Source organism: Oreochromis niloticus, linkage group LG18, assembly GCF_001858045.2.
Source record: "Oreochromis niloticus isolate F11D_XX linkage group LG18, O_niloticus_UMD_NMBU, whole genome shotgun sequence".
In the NCBI taxonomy this organism is placed as follows: Eukaryota; Metazoa; Chordata; class Actinopteri; order Cichliformes; family Cichlidae; genus Oreochromis; species Oreochromis niloticus.
The window spans coordinates 28,785,012-28,800,599 of record NC_031982.2 but is presented as its reverse complement, the minus strand read 5'-3'; the positions used below and the strand labels follow the sequence as shown (position 1 = coordinate 28,800,599).

At 41.0% G+C, this 15,588-nt stretch overlaps 1 protein-coding gene across 13 annotated transcripts in view; it reads left to right on the top strand.

The window, feature by feature from the left end:
• Positions 1-15,588, top strand: part of pard3ab (par-3 family cell polarity regulator alpha, b) — a 235,581-nt gene that overhangs the window by 101,308 nt on the left and 118,685 nt on the right. For 8 of the 13 annotated variants that reach the window (XM_013272746.3, XM_019348075.2, XM_013272743.3 and 5 more), the window contains exons 6-8: positions 9,088-9,176; positions 11,153-11,236; positions 15,153-15,278. In XM_013272746.3, the coding sequence (XP_013128200.1) occupies positions 9,088-9,176; positions 11,153-11,236; positions 15,153-15,278 (299 nt within the window). Of the gene's footprint in view, positions 1-8,054; positions 8,333-9,087; positions 9,177-11,152; positions 11,237-15,152; positions 15,279-15,588 lie in introns of those variants that run through there. The other 5 variants (XM_025900020.1, XM_013272742.3, XM_019348080.2 and 2 more) reach the window with 4 other exon arrangements.

Sequence of the window (15,588 nt, the reverse complement as noted above, 5' to 3'; positions counted from 1 at the left end):
AAGCTGAACACATTAAAATGGAAAATATAAACATTTACACACTCTTCTGGAGGATCAAGTAAGATCAAGGAGGGGATGAGTTTTTTAATGTTTTATTTACCACTCTAAATAAAGGGCTTACAATCCAGCCCTGTGAGACGTGTGAGAAGAAATAAATCAGAAGAAAATGCACAGGATAATTTTACCTGAAACCATCGAATATAGAGAAGAAATGAGAAGAGTGACTATTCTGCAGAGTGGCCTCAAGAAATCATTTAGTCCGTCAAAGCCACTCCTCCTCATCGGGCTCATCGGGAGACATCAGATATGGAGAGTTGATGAGGATGACCTCTACGTTCAAAGAAAGAATTATATTTGCACGGTGATGCCCTTTTGCATTGAAAGAAGGAAAAGTAGCCTCTTTGATAAGGGTCACAATCAGAGACGGTGCAAACGACCTTCACAAGAGAGTGTTTTGGGAGTGCGCTGTATCAGCAGGCCCTTAGAAAAAGGCATTAAGAGGAAGAGAGATGAGTTCAAAGAAGGTGACTCTGTGGATTGGGAGTGATGGCAAGTGACCAGACCACTGCAACCCGTTATGAGGATTAATTTCAGGTGCATGCCACGCACTGAATTTTCCTGCATAAGGAGTTTTCTTTAGGAATAACAGTCCCTGCATCTGCCGGTTTTGAGCTGGAATCTGTAGTACTGCTGCCACTAATCCAACCTCGCCTGAAACCCAACAGTTTGAAGATGGGACCTACTGTCCTACCATCGTAAAGCTGTGGCAGTGCAAGGATGGGCTGAAGATAATGTCCCCACATCTGGTGAATGGATATATTGTTGCTATTGGACAGAAGTTAACGCTTTCATAGGGGCCAGTGAGAGAACTACGCAGATCAATCAAACTGATTGGGATGTGTGGCAACAAAGCAAAGCTGGCTGGGACTGAGTCACTGCGAAATAATCCTGAGCCGGGGGGAACTGTCCATGCCAGCCTGGTGCTGCAGACACAGAACCCAGAGATAACGGACGGGACCAAAGAAATGCAGCCGAATTCATCTTATTAACACTGAACCCTGAACTTTAATGTGAGGCCTGGTTTACAATATGTGGTCTAGTTCATCCTAATGGTGTTGGATAACACTGTAAACCTAAGGTCAGGGATAGTTCCCCCAAACCAAGAAAAGCATTTCTTCATTTACCTCTCTTTGACATTAAAATGGAGATGGTGCCACAGAGTGAAATATCACAATTTATTTGCAAATAAATTAGATTACCAATATGTTAAACAAAAGTAACCACTGGGGCTGAAAAAGTGGGGGAAAAAAAACAAAACCTGCAGCTTCTCGCATGTGTTAGCATGCTAGCCGCATGCTAACACATGTGGCTAGCTTTCTGCTCAGCTAATTAGAGTCACTGTACTGGGCAAACAGCCATGCTTGTGGTGTTGGTGTTATCGGATACATTTAAATGCAAATACCTTTAAATCGCGGTTAAAAACCCACCTATTTAGCCTCGCCTTTTCTACCAGTTAGTCCTTGCTTGATAGTCAGCCTAACGCTTTTCTTATCTTCGGCTTATTCTTAATTATTTTAAATTCATTTTTAATTTTGACTGTTTAATCCTTCACATTTTGTTTTGCTTTCTTTTATGCTTTTATATGCAATTCTTTTGCCTTGTGTGTTTTAATGCCATTCAACCTGCCAGCTCGTTTTGGTACCTTACCATAGTCCTCATTCTCCCTGTTATTTCATCTCACCCTTTTGAATGTTAAGCACTTTGGAACACCACTGGTTTTTAAATGTGCTATATAAATAAAGTTTGTTGTTGTTGTTATCTGACAAAAGCCTGAGCAAGTCTATTTTTATCCACCAAAAGTAGAACATACAGGATTTTATTTGTATGCTGCTTAGGAAGAAATGAGCTGGTATCTGTTTTCTGTATGTTATACAGTGTATTGATGCACTTCGCCCTCCACCCAGGCTGTTTAAAAAAAACAAAAACAAAATGCACACACTAAACCGAGGTTTCAAAGCAGGACTTCAAAAACCACTGGGTGACCTCCCAATGGCAACATTAATCTATGGGCAGATAGCATGACGCCATAAACCAGTTTAAGGGTCCCAAAGCAACTGAAATGGGCTGAGACCAAAGGAACTCAAATGATTGAAGTAAAGGTCGTCTTTGTTCGTATTATGTTTAAATGATCAGGCAAGACAAGCTTTTAAAAGTTGAGGAGGACCAGTTCAGTTAACACTCATTGTAATTCAATACAACAACACAATAAAATATTGTTATTCCATTTTTAACAAGCACCACAATTGTTTAGGACTCATTTAAGAGCGAGAAAAATATTCAAATCCGTCTCTGTGCCAGGATTTAAGAGAAGTGACACCACAAAGATGCATAGACAAAAGACAGTAAAGTCCTTGAACGTGAAATGCATTCAAAATCGCATGCTATCTTTTGAAATCTTCTATATTTTTTTCAATATACCCTTCATGCAAAACCGCAAAATTCACGTGAACACGTAGTGTTCTCCTCTCCTTGTGTAACACCCCGACAGGCTGCCAGGATGATATAAACTCCGATAACGTCCCCTTGGCTCAATAAATCCTCGAGTTATTGACGATGCCGTCCGCCCGTCTGGATCCCATTATCAAAGTGTCTTCAAAGGAAACTAATTGAATTAGTGCAGGGATCTGTAATTGAAAGCTTGCTTTTAATGATGCATTGTGGTCTTGCACAGAGACAAGCATCAGCATTCATTATACGTCTCTGTGTCGGGATGGATTGGACTGTCTTGTGCAGCGCAGTATCAAACTTATCAGGGACACAAGGTTTATTTGATCCTGCATCAAATGTTTAAAGCCAGTAAAGCTGAACTTGAGATGAGCTAGTATTCTTTCACTATTTGCTATTTTTGTCCTCTTAGCTGGATGTCTGCCTCATCTCTGCCCTCGATGAATAAGACATCGAAGGTCATGTGCAGCCATGTTTGATCACTGCATCCCTTGACATAATGAAATGTGTGAGTCCATTCAGGTGGCCTCTAATGAACCTTTTGAGTGCTTTCAGTAAATGTTCTGGTGAAAATCTGAAGCTGTCTGTATTCGTCGTCTAACTCGCCAAGAAATTGAGTAGATTTGTTGTTGTTGTTGTTTTTATTTCTTCCTGAAAGGGTCACACAGCCACTGCCCCAGAAACTATTAGTGGTTTTGTGGTCTTGTTGTTATTGTCTGTCTTTAAGGAAAGTTTCTGATTGTATTGAAGCAGTTTGGCCTTGTATATGAGTTGCTCTGCTTTAGTTATTTTAGGCAAAGTGCTAATGCTAACAAACCAGTTCTCTGTTTTAAAGTCTGTCACATCATTATCTCCAACGTTACAGGATTTTTCCATGAGGGGAAAAAAACTTAAAAGCTTACAGCAGCTGTGTTGAACTCACGGAAGACCGAATGCTGCAAAGATGGTCTGGAGCTTTATTTGAAGTCCACCTTTAACTTTCATCTGTCTGTCAGCCACAGATGGTGTGTGGTGGCTTTCAGGTTAGAGGTTAAAGGTTAAGGCTAATTTATAGTCTTTAGTTCAGCGTTTCATCCGGTTGTGAACATATGGAGTTCTGCTGGGGAGGACACAGATACCAGTTAACACAGATAAATGTTTGTGCGCTTGTGTTTTAATGTAGCTTTGGTTATTTTGAAAATGAAGGTTCATGGAAGTAATAGGACTGCGCAGTATGCCTGTATGTATATATGACATTTTGAAATAAAACAGAGGAAATCCAATTCCAATGCAAAAGTACTGAAATAATAGGAGAAAAAAATCACATATTAATGAGCACCATTAATTTTTAAGTGTTTTTAAAAGTAAGGATTAATGACCTTGTATCATAATGAAACTGAAAATAAAAATGTGCTAAATTTTGATGATATATTCATATTTTTATCGTTCACTTTTGTGATTTTAAGTAGTGTCCATTTGAACTTTATTGAGTAAAATTGCATATTTACTGCACAGTAGCCAGTATGTAACACTAATCATATAAGAGCACCTAAGTTGACGGGTCATGGATGTTGACCAGTGGTTCCAACTGATATTTATTCAAGAACAGAATGTCTGATTAGCCTGCCTGTGTGCGAATAAGGCGCTATTTATACTTTGCTGAAGGCCATCATAAAGACAACTGCATTATTTCTAAACCTGCTGTTCATTTTTACTGATTTAAAAAATGCAGCATTTTGCAAAGATTGATTTTTATGCGAGGCACCACTTTGTATGATTTTTTTTATTTTTTTTAAACTTTGACTTGACTTAATTGGCACTGCTAACAGTCAGCTTGACAAAGCAAATCAGCGCTTCTCACCACTGCACCAGTTCAAAGCACTTCCTGTGAAGTCTTTCTCAGAGGTTGTCACTATGAAGGGCAGCTTTAACATCAAACCTAATGATCAAAAACTTTCCGTACTCCGGAGACACAATCATTCATATTTAAACGGATCGGGATTTTAAAATTTTAATGCGAGTTTCAAAGAAATGAAAGGATCCAGGTACGATGCCACAAATGACTGTAACTACGGTTGTTACTGATTTTAAACATTTACGCTCACCGTCACATTTAACATTCCTGCCACGTCAAAATGTTTGCATTTGGTCTCTGCAGATTTGTGTCAGCGTCTTTAGAAAGTTGTACTCGTTTCTGCAAATAACACTCACTCCTCCATCTGTGTGTGTGTGTGTGTGTGTGTGTGTGTTTATGTGTGTATTCGCATCAGTTCTTAAGTGACAGTATGGTCAAAGTGGCAGGACAGGGGAGTGGGCAACACTTCATTAAAGTGCAGCAATACTCCTCTCAGTCTCCCTCCCATGCATGCACACTAGGTGCAGACCACTTCATTTAGTCTGAGAGATAGAAAGGACAGGCCCCAATGGATTCTCCTATTAATCTTTAATGAGCCCCCGGGCCTGAAAACTGCCTGCCTGCCTCTACTTTTCCACATCCAGGAAACAAACAATGACTCGGCTGGAAAACACATCGGCCGCCGGCCCTCGTACCTGCCTGTCTGCCTGCTAGCCATTAACCCCCCAACTCGACCCTGAATTATTAATGCTTCTATCCTTTGCTTTGCTCGCTCGGCCCCCTCCCAGCAACGGGAATGGGCGACGTCTTGATTGTGTGGTTTGCAAAGTGTGGCGATGCCTCTCAGAGTGTCTCCAGCTGGACTTCTGAAAAGGATGCCGAAGTAAAAAAAGTATTTGTTCCATTAAACTGGGCAAATCGAGTTTTTGCCAGTATTGTCTGAGAAAAACTAGTTTTTTGTTTGTTTGTTTTTTCTCTTTACAGCGAGTACTTCCTTTTTTTTAATTGCAAGTCTTTTCTCTTCATCTCTTTTGAAGCTTTCAGTCATTTCACAGAAAGTTCATCAGCAGATGGTGTTATCCATGTTTCACTAGTAAACTTTCTATTGTGTTGATGTTATTTGACGACAACTGGCAAATCCATCTATGCACATTAGCCCATGGGAGTTGCCATGAATGAATAATATGATGTTGTTAATACATTCTTCCCGGCACACTTTGTCTTTTATAAATGTCTCTCATTTTGTTCCTCTAATGAAATAAAACAGCGTGTGCTGTGATGAATGTGGATCTCATTTGGTCTTCCCCAGATAGCGACTCCTCTCCCCCCTCTGATGTCCCCCTGCCTCACTTCCTCATCTCCTGATAAGTGTTGAATAGTATTAGGATTAGGCGCTTTGAGGTGCTATTGTTTCTCTGCCTGCTGGATTTTTCTCTTGCTCTGGTTTTTGTGTGTTTTCTTTCTAATGTGCACATGAACAAGGCTGCATGGCTTTGGCAAGTATTCAGTGGATGATTAGATCATAGGTTTGCACCATTTTATAGAAGAGTTTTTCTGCAATGTCAAAATGACACATTAGGAATGTTCTCTTTTAAAATATTATTATTATTACATAGCTTCTTTATGATGATGTAAAAAACTTGGAATTCGGTGCTTCTCTCCACCGATCAGAGAGAGGTCTTTTAAGAGCCACGCTGGCTTCTTTACAGTGCTCCCCATAGTGCTTATATTATCAACTCTGTATCCAGGAGACTGAGGCAGAACACTTTAATGTTCTTCTTCATTGAGCCATTTTTGAACTAAATTTGTCATTTGATGATGCAGAGAATATTGAATATTATTAGATACAGCCACACTAAAAGTTGCAAAATATAGCACTGAAACTTTATTGCATTTATGATGCAATTGTCTAAGTTGTAAGTGCTGCACTACTGTAAGGGGGAGTGATGGATTAAAAATTGTCTAACATCTACCATGTCTAACATTTCTGCTGTTGTTTATCTATACATATGTGATGGAAGATCAGTGATTCCATTCATTTAAATAAATAAATAAATGATATTAATGTTGGTGGTGGTTAGGTGTAAACTGTAGTGTGTTTTGCATTTGTGCACAGCTTGTTCTCACACAAATTAGGGAAAACAACGATGAGACATTATAAGACTGTCCTGGACTATTATTCTGCACTGTATGTAGCATATATCATGTCTTGTACAAAAACCCAGAGAGAGTCAGTGGAATGAATAAAAAGTTGACTTGGATGCTAAATAGATGTTGCATGGAGAGGTTAGCTGGCTAATAGCTTCCATGTAAAAAGCACATGCTAGTTATGCTTTGTGTTGTTACACCAGCTAATGATGATGTTTTCAATACCTTGTTTTGGGGGGATTCGGGGGTTATCAGTAATAATGTTAGAAGTAAGCCCTTTTTTATTTTTTGCAAAACCTTTGTTCTGCAGTTAGCTCAACAACAATACTCTGATTTTGCAAAGCAGTACTTTTTTTTTGGTAGGTGATTTTCTGAACAGTTGCTAGAGGGCTAGAAAAAGACTCTTTCCACGGTCGTTAAGTTGAAGCAAGGAGCTGATGTGTGATGATCGCTGCTGTAAGTGGCAGGGAAGTCGAGTGCCAAAGCTGATATGAAGAAAAACTAAATCATGAAACAGAAAGCTGAATGTCTACGGATCAAAAAGTTTAAGATTTATGCATCTCTTCAAATTTAGAATAGAAAACGGTCACAGGTAGCCAAATCTGTGACCAAACCAAATCTTGCTAAAAGCAATGTGGTCAGCAGTGGTTTTGCTCATGTGGTGTAAAAGATGCTGTGTTTCCCACTGCATGATGAAATAATTGTATGTGGTGGTTTGGCCAAAGGTTCTTCATGAGGTTAAAGTAAATCTTGGTGCTGATGGACTAACCTTTGGAAGAATTCAGGATGCACAGTTGCTCCTAGTGTGGTTTTGTCTTAATGTATTGGTCAAATCACCAGCGATTGGCGCTGACATTAAAGTTGGGTCAGTTTGGCACAGAAGTTGTCTGGTTTAAAGCTCCATGGTGAAACTTGAACACAGAGCCACACTTTATTAGCAAGAAGACTGTGAGTGCACTGGGAATGTAGAGGTGTGCATGGTGAAATGAGCCAAATTTCAATCAGAGGTGCTCAGTGGTTTTAATGGGTGGAGTCCCAGAATTGTACAATTTCAGCAAGTATGAGACGCATCAGATTTCAGCATTAGTCACTGGCGTTTGAACACTTATTGTTAACCTGGTCCCCGGATGGTATAGACCAAAACAAAACACAAAAAGGTGTCAAATAAAAGAAATCCTCAGAGTTCCAGGTGTGTATCCCTGTAAATATAAAAAGACATTTAATTAATATCTAAATTCCTGTAACTTTTCTATCTAGAGTCATTGAAAAGTCGGGTTTTTATCCGTTTGTAAATAATGCGTATACTGCATTTGTCACATTTGTTGACTTTTCTGTTTTCACTGTCACAGTCAGCACTTCGGGCTGGCAGAAGACGACTGAAATTAAAAGACAGCAGCCCAAAGTTCTTCACACTCATGCTTACACTCGTATGCTGCCCTGTAGCTCCATGTCCTCAAGGCAACCAAAGTGTCATGGCAACCGTACGGCAGCCACGGTAACAGCAGGCTCATTTTCATACTGATGAGGCCAGTTGCCGGGGAGGCCTGCGCCTCTGCTGCTGCGGCCGCTCGCTCCTCTCTCCTCTCCAGTGTCGCCCTGAAATTTTAATGACCTTCTTTCTCCGCTTCTCATTTTTCTCCTCTCGGTGCACCTTGTGTGTGTTTGTGCACGCGTTTGTGTCATGAATGTCAAGTTCCCTGTCCAAACTGACACGCACAAAGTGTCCACAGTTAATACAAGGAGAGAACAAAGGCGATGTAATTTTGATGGCGTACGGCTGTAAAGGGCATGTATTTTTATAGCTGTGGAAAACCACCTCCGGTCTGCTCCTCTTGGCTACATCAGGTTTGCATTTAACTTTTTGGGTGGTGGATGGCACTGTTTTTGTGTCAGCATGCAAACAGAAAGGCAGGAAACAAGATGGATGAGGAATATTGGCTCATAAATGGCCTAATCCAGCGGCGTTGATCGTGGTCTTGTTGTGCCAACTAGGAAACGACACTAGGTCCTGAAGATATAACGGAGGTTCTGTTCTCTAACTTGACACATTTTCAACACGTTGACACGCTGGTTATGCATTCCTGATCTCTGAAATCTGTCTTGAAAACCTCCTGCTGGATCATAGCCGCACATCTCGGAGGTCTGTGAGAAACCATACGCTTCTTGGACTGCGTTCAACTGACGTGAACGTTGGCCAACTCGTGGCCGAGCACGAGTGCCCAGTGTGACATATGGACCAACTGGAGTGGCAGAAAATGCTGTGTAGCCTGTTGACAACATCATTTTTCTATAAAGCATAGATAATGTGAGTGACTGTCAACCAGTTCATTGGCTGGCAAGAAAAACTGGAAAATTGTGTATGCGGTTTCATCGTGCAGACATTTAGTCATGGGTGTGTGTTGCCAACAGTCGTATGGACATCAGTCAGTCCTTGAACTCAAACAGGATTCATCTACCTCACACTTGTAATGTGGTGGCTGAGCTGAAAGTTTCACATTAATCTGTTTATGTAAAAGAGATTCAGACTCAAGTCTTCTTGTGCTTTTTGAGTGTCACTCACTTCAAATTCTTCTTTCTTTTCTCCTTTTGTTTCGTTCCAGGAGGAAGCGGCAAGAGAAGAAGAAAACGGACGGATCGAGCCTGTTGGCCGAGCTGACTCCATTGACCACACTGCTGTGAGGTCACTAGAGTAAGTCACTGATCAGCGTCTTTGCCTTCGCTAGAATGATGCTTGTAGAGGACGCGCAGCTTTGTCAATCTCATCCTCTCCAAGTGACTCTGACCAGATGATCATTTAACCTTTGCTGGTCAAATAATACATGTGTGTTTAAACTAAATGTATAGGCTGAAACTTGCAATATTTGTGGTGTTGCCACACCTCCGTAAGCCAGCGCCTGATGTCTTGCTAATACTGCGATACTGTTTCCGCATCTCAGCAACCTGGTACATGCAGTGCTAAGTATGATGGACACAACCGAACACGAAGAAGTAACAACTTTGGTTGTTCGAGACTAGAATATCTCTTCAGAGTTGACCGTTGTAAATCTGTTCTCCGCTTGCTTTCTTCACATAATAGGCACTTAAAAGCTAAAGCAGCAGGTTCTATATTGTAGCCGAGGTTTGTTTGTCGAAAATCTCATTTTCAGCCCTGCTTTCTGATTTACATAATTCTCTTTTGTGGGAGCAAAATGATCCTCGTCTCGCCATCAGAGCTCTCCCACGCACTAACCCATTCAGCTTCTGTTATTAACAACTGTGTTTTGTTTTGTTATTTTGCTCCATTGCATGCTTCCAGTTTAATATGCAGGTATGGTATTATTATTCCTATGATTTCCCAGAGACTCTGGTTTCTCCTGCCTCTTAGTTGTCAGTAAGGGGCCCGTTTTCCCTGGGCTAATCATAGTCATTGTATCAAAGCTGTGAATGGATTAGATCTAGCATCTTTATAATATTTGCCAGTGTATGGACAGCCTGAGAAATGCAAATAGCTGGAACTGTTTTGGGTTTTCTTTGCTTTTAAAAGGATATCAGCACACATTAATTTACATATAAATGCTTTAACATCCTTAGGAATGCAACTTTCTGTCAGTTCTTTCATTATTAGGTCTCCCCCGTCGCTGTTTTCAGTTTCTACATGCAAAAGCCAAAACATCAGTGAACTTGAGCTTTTTTTTTTTTTTTTTTTTTTTTACAACTTTTTGGAACATTTTGGTTTGTGTTGCTTACTCAAGGACATCAGACATGCTTTAAAAAACTACCTCTGCAGAGATGCACAAACATATCTTTATTGACCCAAAAGTGTTTGTCAAGTCGCTGATGCTCACACCTCTCAAATCTGAGTAACATGTACCATTTGTTCTCAAGGAACCTGATATGTTGATCCAGCATCTTGTCAGGAAGTTGCTCCCTTTCTCTTTTTTTCTTGCCAAGTTTGACTGTGCATTTCAGCAGAGTGCTGCCAGAAGAGATTTTCCAGCAGAGCAGAGGAAGCTGAATTCCTCTTTAGGGAACTTATTAGTGCTACAGTGTTAAATTTCAAATTTTGACATATTTCTTTCTTGGATAAGTGGATGTTAAATGTGTCTGTGTGGTGCGGTTACATTGATTTGACTTGATTGTTTTCTGTACCATTTGGTTTAGGAACTTTCTAATTAACACTCAGTTTCTACCCCACTGTGTACAACTTCAAACAGCAGCCATTCGCTTACATGCAGCTTAATTCCGGCTTTGAAAGGGCAATTTTCCACTCCACAGATATTAATGTGTCGTAGGATTAAGGTCCCACGCCCCAAAAAGCAAACACACTGCATTTGTCTCATTACACCCTCTGAAGAGCATCTTAAGTCCGAATTGGGGGTGTGAGGGTTTTTTTGAAAACCTTTTTTTTTTCTTTTTGTTTTCCCGTACATGTGTTTGATTTCTTTGGATTGCTGTGTTTTATTGTGCTTTTTGTCTCCTCTGACTCCTCCTTGACTTCTATTTTTATTTGTTTGTTTGCACCACTGAGCTGTTGTCATAATGTTTCTGTCTTCATTGCCTCATTTCCTGTTTTTATTTTTGCCCACATGGTGTCACCCCTCTCCTCTGATCTCCACCCCGCACCTCCTCCCCAACCCACCTACCCACCCCCGTCTCTCTCTGTCATTCATCCGTCTCCGATCCCAGAGACATTGTCAAACTGGTGGAGGTGTCAAACGACGGTGGGCCCCTGGGGATCCACGTGGTGCCTTTCAGTGGCAGGGACCGCAGGTAAAAATAACCGGAGCAGAACCGCTGTGCTCTTCAAACAGGCTAGAAGGAAATAAATCTGAGGGCCATTCAGACATGGTGTCCACGGGTTTAACTACATTAACAGGTTTTTGCATAAAGGTCTTAAATATTTGAAATATGTGTGCTCAAAGGGCCAATCCAGCCCAATTCAGCCTTTTTTTGTTGTGTGACCTGCAGTGCTTTTTATCCATCTAGATTCTTTTGATACAAGTTGCCAGTTCCGGGGTATCATCTGTCTGATTGGTCTTGAATATATTGCAGCCCAGCTGCAGTAGCCTTCTGATGCGCAAACAGCCAAAAAATACATTTAATATATGTCTGTGAAGGTTCTCAGTCATCCAGGTCATCGTAGTCTAAGGAGCTTGGAAAGAAAAGCGTCTGGACATCTTTGAGTTGCTCGAATGATGACCCCTTGGGGGGGACACTCTCCTAGGACTTAAATCTGGGACTCTCCACCATTGACCCTTAGAACTGAAGAAGCTTCTCGGATGAGAGGCGAAACGTCTTCGAGCAACTCAAAGAAGTCCAGACGCTTTTCTTTCCAAGCTCCTTAGACTACATTTAATATATCGAGTTTCATGTCGGAACTTTCTTTCTAACCAACTTCTACCAACTTGCATGCATCTATTCTTGACAGTGTTACAAGACGTAAATATTGATAGCAATAGCTGTAAGGTTAGCTACAGTAGCTGCGCCTTCCTCTCATTAGGCGAATGTATACAGTAAGAAATGAGTTCCTATATGTAACTGCTCATAGCAAAGTTTGTGGGGATTTTTTTGTCTTTAAGTAAGCAGATCATTTATTCTGGATAAAGACATTCCTGCTGATTTTCCTTTTTTCCCTGTGCCAGTTTAAGCATCTCACGGGTCTTGAGTTTTCATTAAATCCAAAAGAAGGCAGACAGAGCATGCAAAAAAAAAAAAAAAAAATCAGGCTAAAGACTAATATTTGCAATTTGCAGTATGTCCTAAAATTGTAAAATTTCTTCATGAACATGCCAAAAAACTGCCAAACTGTGTCCATACTTTAGTTATTTATGTGGCTTAGTTTGTGGCAACTTATTTATGAAGTATTATACTTCAAACGCCATTATGTTTAAATTAAACTGCGTTATGGCCACAGTCCAGTTTTTCAGTGTTTCCAGTTTGGCCTCACTAAGAGGGGACAGATTTTGCTGGTCCACTTTGCACCCGAGCCGAGTGTTTTCCCTTCATAGATGAGAAAGTTTGCTGGACAAGGACTTGGGGCAAAATATCGAGTTGTTTATTTGCAGTTTATGCATCAGAAACTGTTCAATAAACCGTTTTTGATCATAGTTTTGAGAGATATGTGCAGATGGTGACGTAAAGAATGTGTTTTTTCTCGATTGCGTCATTGCTCGGCTGTTTTTGGATTCTCAGTCTTCATGCTTGGCTGGCTTTTGCTGTGCTGCATCACATTTCTAAAGCCAATATCTCAAAAACTGGCCAAAGCACAACATAACTATCTAGACTGATGAATAGCACTGCAAGCACACAAAAGCACTATAAAGATCAGACTCTTATGTATTTGGGGTTCCACAGGAAAGTGTTAGCAATACACGATGCAGAACACAATTATAACATGTAGCTTCACTGTTAAATTCTTTCTGCTAATCGCCTGTGTTTAATTAGGATTTTTTGCAAACATTTGGTCTCTGCTTTTCTTTTCTTTTTCTTTTTTTTATAAATATATTTTTTCACTTTTAGTTTTAGTTTTTGCCACTGGCACACGTCTGACAGGTTTTATATGTAAGAAAAGAAAATGGGGAAAAAAGAAAATTGCCCACTTTAGCTGATGACTTGTCAGCCTTATTGTAGTCTCATAAAAGAAATTCTCCTTGGTTGAATTTGGTTTCTGGTAACAAATGTCACGAAATGTGTTAATTTGGCCTTTTTGATTTTTTGCAAAACCCCTGGAGAGAAGCGGGCTGCATTACCTCAGAAACACTCCCACACAGTAATGCCCATGCATGCCACACATTCCTCTTTGGTGGCAAAGTGTAATAACTTCATCACTCATACAGGCTGAATGACAAGCACGCACACACACACACATGCGCGACCACAGAGGTTTTCATGCCGGCATCATGAAGCAATTTGCCAGTTTCCAGTGATTAATCATGGCTGCTTGGGGTTTGCAGGTGACCGTTTTATTTCTCTGTGGCTGCTGTCACATCAGCTTTACATTATTTAAAGAATACACTGAGCAGTGCACTCACACACACACATCTATACGCTCGCATTCAGAAGCACACATGGAACAAAACTCTGAAGGAATTAGTGGAATTTCACATCTGGTTTTTGAAGATCCACATCATGAATGCCTTTGAGGTTATAACAAAACTATAGAGCCAACCCCATGCAGCTAGCTGCCTGCATAGTTTTAAAGCTGAAGTTTACATGTAGACCTTAAAAAAAAAAAGCATAAACCCCAGCGCTGACCAGGTTATTTAGGTCTAATATAATTTCATAGTGCCGAGGTATTTCCTGTCTCAGATATTTTCCCACCAGCCAACCGCAGCCCCGCACATTCCCAGACTTCCTCTACGTATCAATCTAAACTAAAACTCGCCAGTGCCATCACTGACTGTAAAGTCTCTGTTGTACTTTATTGAAAATCAAGATCATATCACTTTTCTCTCTGCCCAACTTAATCAGCCTAAAAGCACATTTATAATGTGCTTTTCTGCTATTGGGGAAATGTCAGTTTGGGTGGTTCACCAAGATTAAGATGCCCAGCTTTCATCAGAGAAATGGGCCCCTCTGCAGCAAATCACATTGTGTTCTCACTCAAATTCAATCAGCCGAATTGTCTCTGAACTTTTTCGACTCCTGAACTTTTCTGCCCCCCGGAGTAATCGCATTCTCATTCATATTGAGTTATAAGCCCGAGGCGAGGGCAAGTATTAAAGCCTAAAATCAACCCAATTTACCTAGGCAACAGTCGCTCACACTACCCTCGAAAAATCCTTGATGCTCTCAGACACGGACTATATGCCGAAGAAGACTCGATTAGGTGTGCGCCGTCTTCCCTACCCATAGCTGATTTTCTTCCTCGTTCTCTGGTCTATAATCCAAAAGGCGCCCTTTCAGGTGAAGTTAGCCCCTCGCTGTGGCTGTGCGGGGAGGCATAAGCCAGTTTGCCACACTGGATTACAGAGCGACAAGCGTTGAAGCTCAGCATGGCTGAAGAGCTACAGCGTGATATACCAGCTACTGTCTGCCATCAGTCTTTAATACTGTTGTTTTTTTTATTCCTCTCAGAAACCACTCTGTTTACTTTGTATTCAGAAAAAGGACAGAGGAGCTTAAGAGGTTCGAAAATTAACACATGCAAAGCGTCAACCCGACCAGAACTACATTTGAGGTTTTGAATGTGTTGATTGCCTTTGAATAGATGCCTCCCCCACACACAGCCTCTAAAGCACCCTGATGTGATGCGACTATTTTCTCTCATAAGCCTCATTGGTACACTGATGATGCAAATGACAGGACCACACTGTACTCTCTTCACTAGTACTGCATGATGAAGCAGAGGCAGCAATTAGGCATAGCTGTCTTTTTTGCCAAAAAAAAGGCTTTTCATTAGCTTCACATTGATGATTCTTGAATAACCATCTGGCCACGGGAAGAGGGATTGTTAAAATAAAAGAGAAAATGCTATCTGTGGTCAGAATAATCTAAACTGTATCGAATATGTGATCAAAGAATTTATAACCCCTCACAAGGACAAAGACTCTTAGCCAGCTTTTATACAGTGTGCAAAAAAGTCCTAGTGTATTCTTCACCCGGCTGTGCAGGCCACAGTGTTTTAACAGCCATGTTGAATCCACAGACACTGCATCCTCTTGACATGAACTTCTGAACATTTCAGGACTCTTGGCTTGTTGGTCAAGCGTCTGGAGAGGGGAGGGAAGGCCGAGCAGCAGGGCCTCTTCCAGGAGAACGACTGTATCGTCCGTATCAATAACGGAGACCTGCGAAACATCAGATTTGAACAGTAAGACTGCAGCTCACGGGAGCCGTTGTTGAGCTCTGGTGGTCCCTGGTCTTCCTGTGTGAATGGCTTTTTCGCACCATCGCCTCTTCCCTAGCTTTTTATACCCATAGTCTGAAACATTCTTCTTCTTTTTTTGGCTGCTCTCCTCTCTCCTCATGCCTATTTTACTCCCTCTCCTGCCGGCGCACAGTCTCCTCTGCTGCCTGTCACTGTGCTAAGCTAACCTTTCCCTATTTAACTCCTGTAGGTCAGAGCCTCAATTGCTCAAGTCGTCCCTGCAATCCTCTTAGCCTTTATTCCCTTGTGTTTC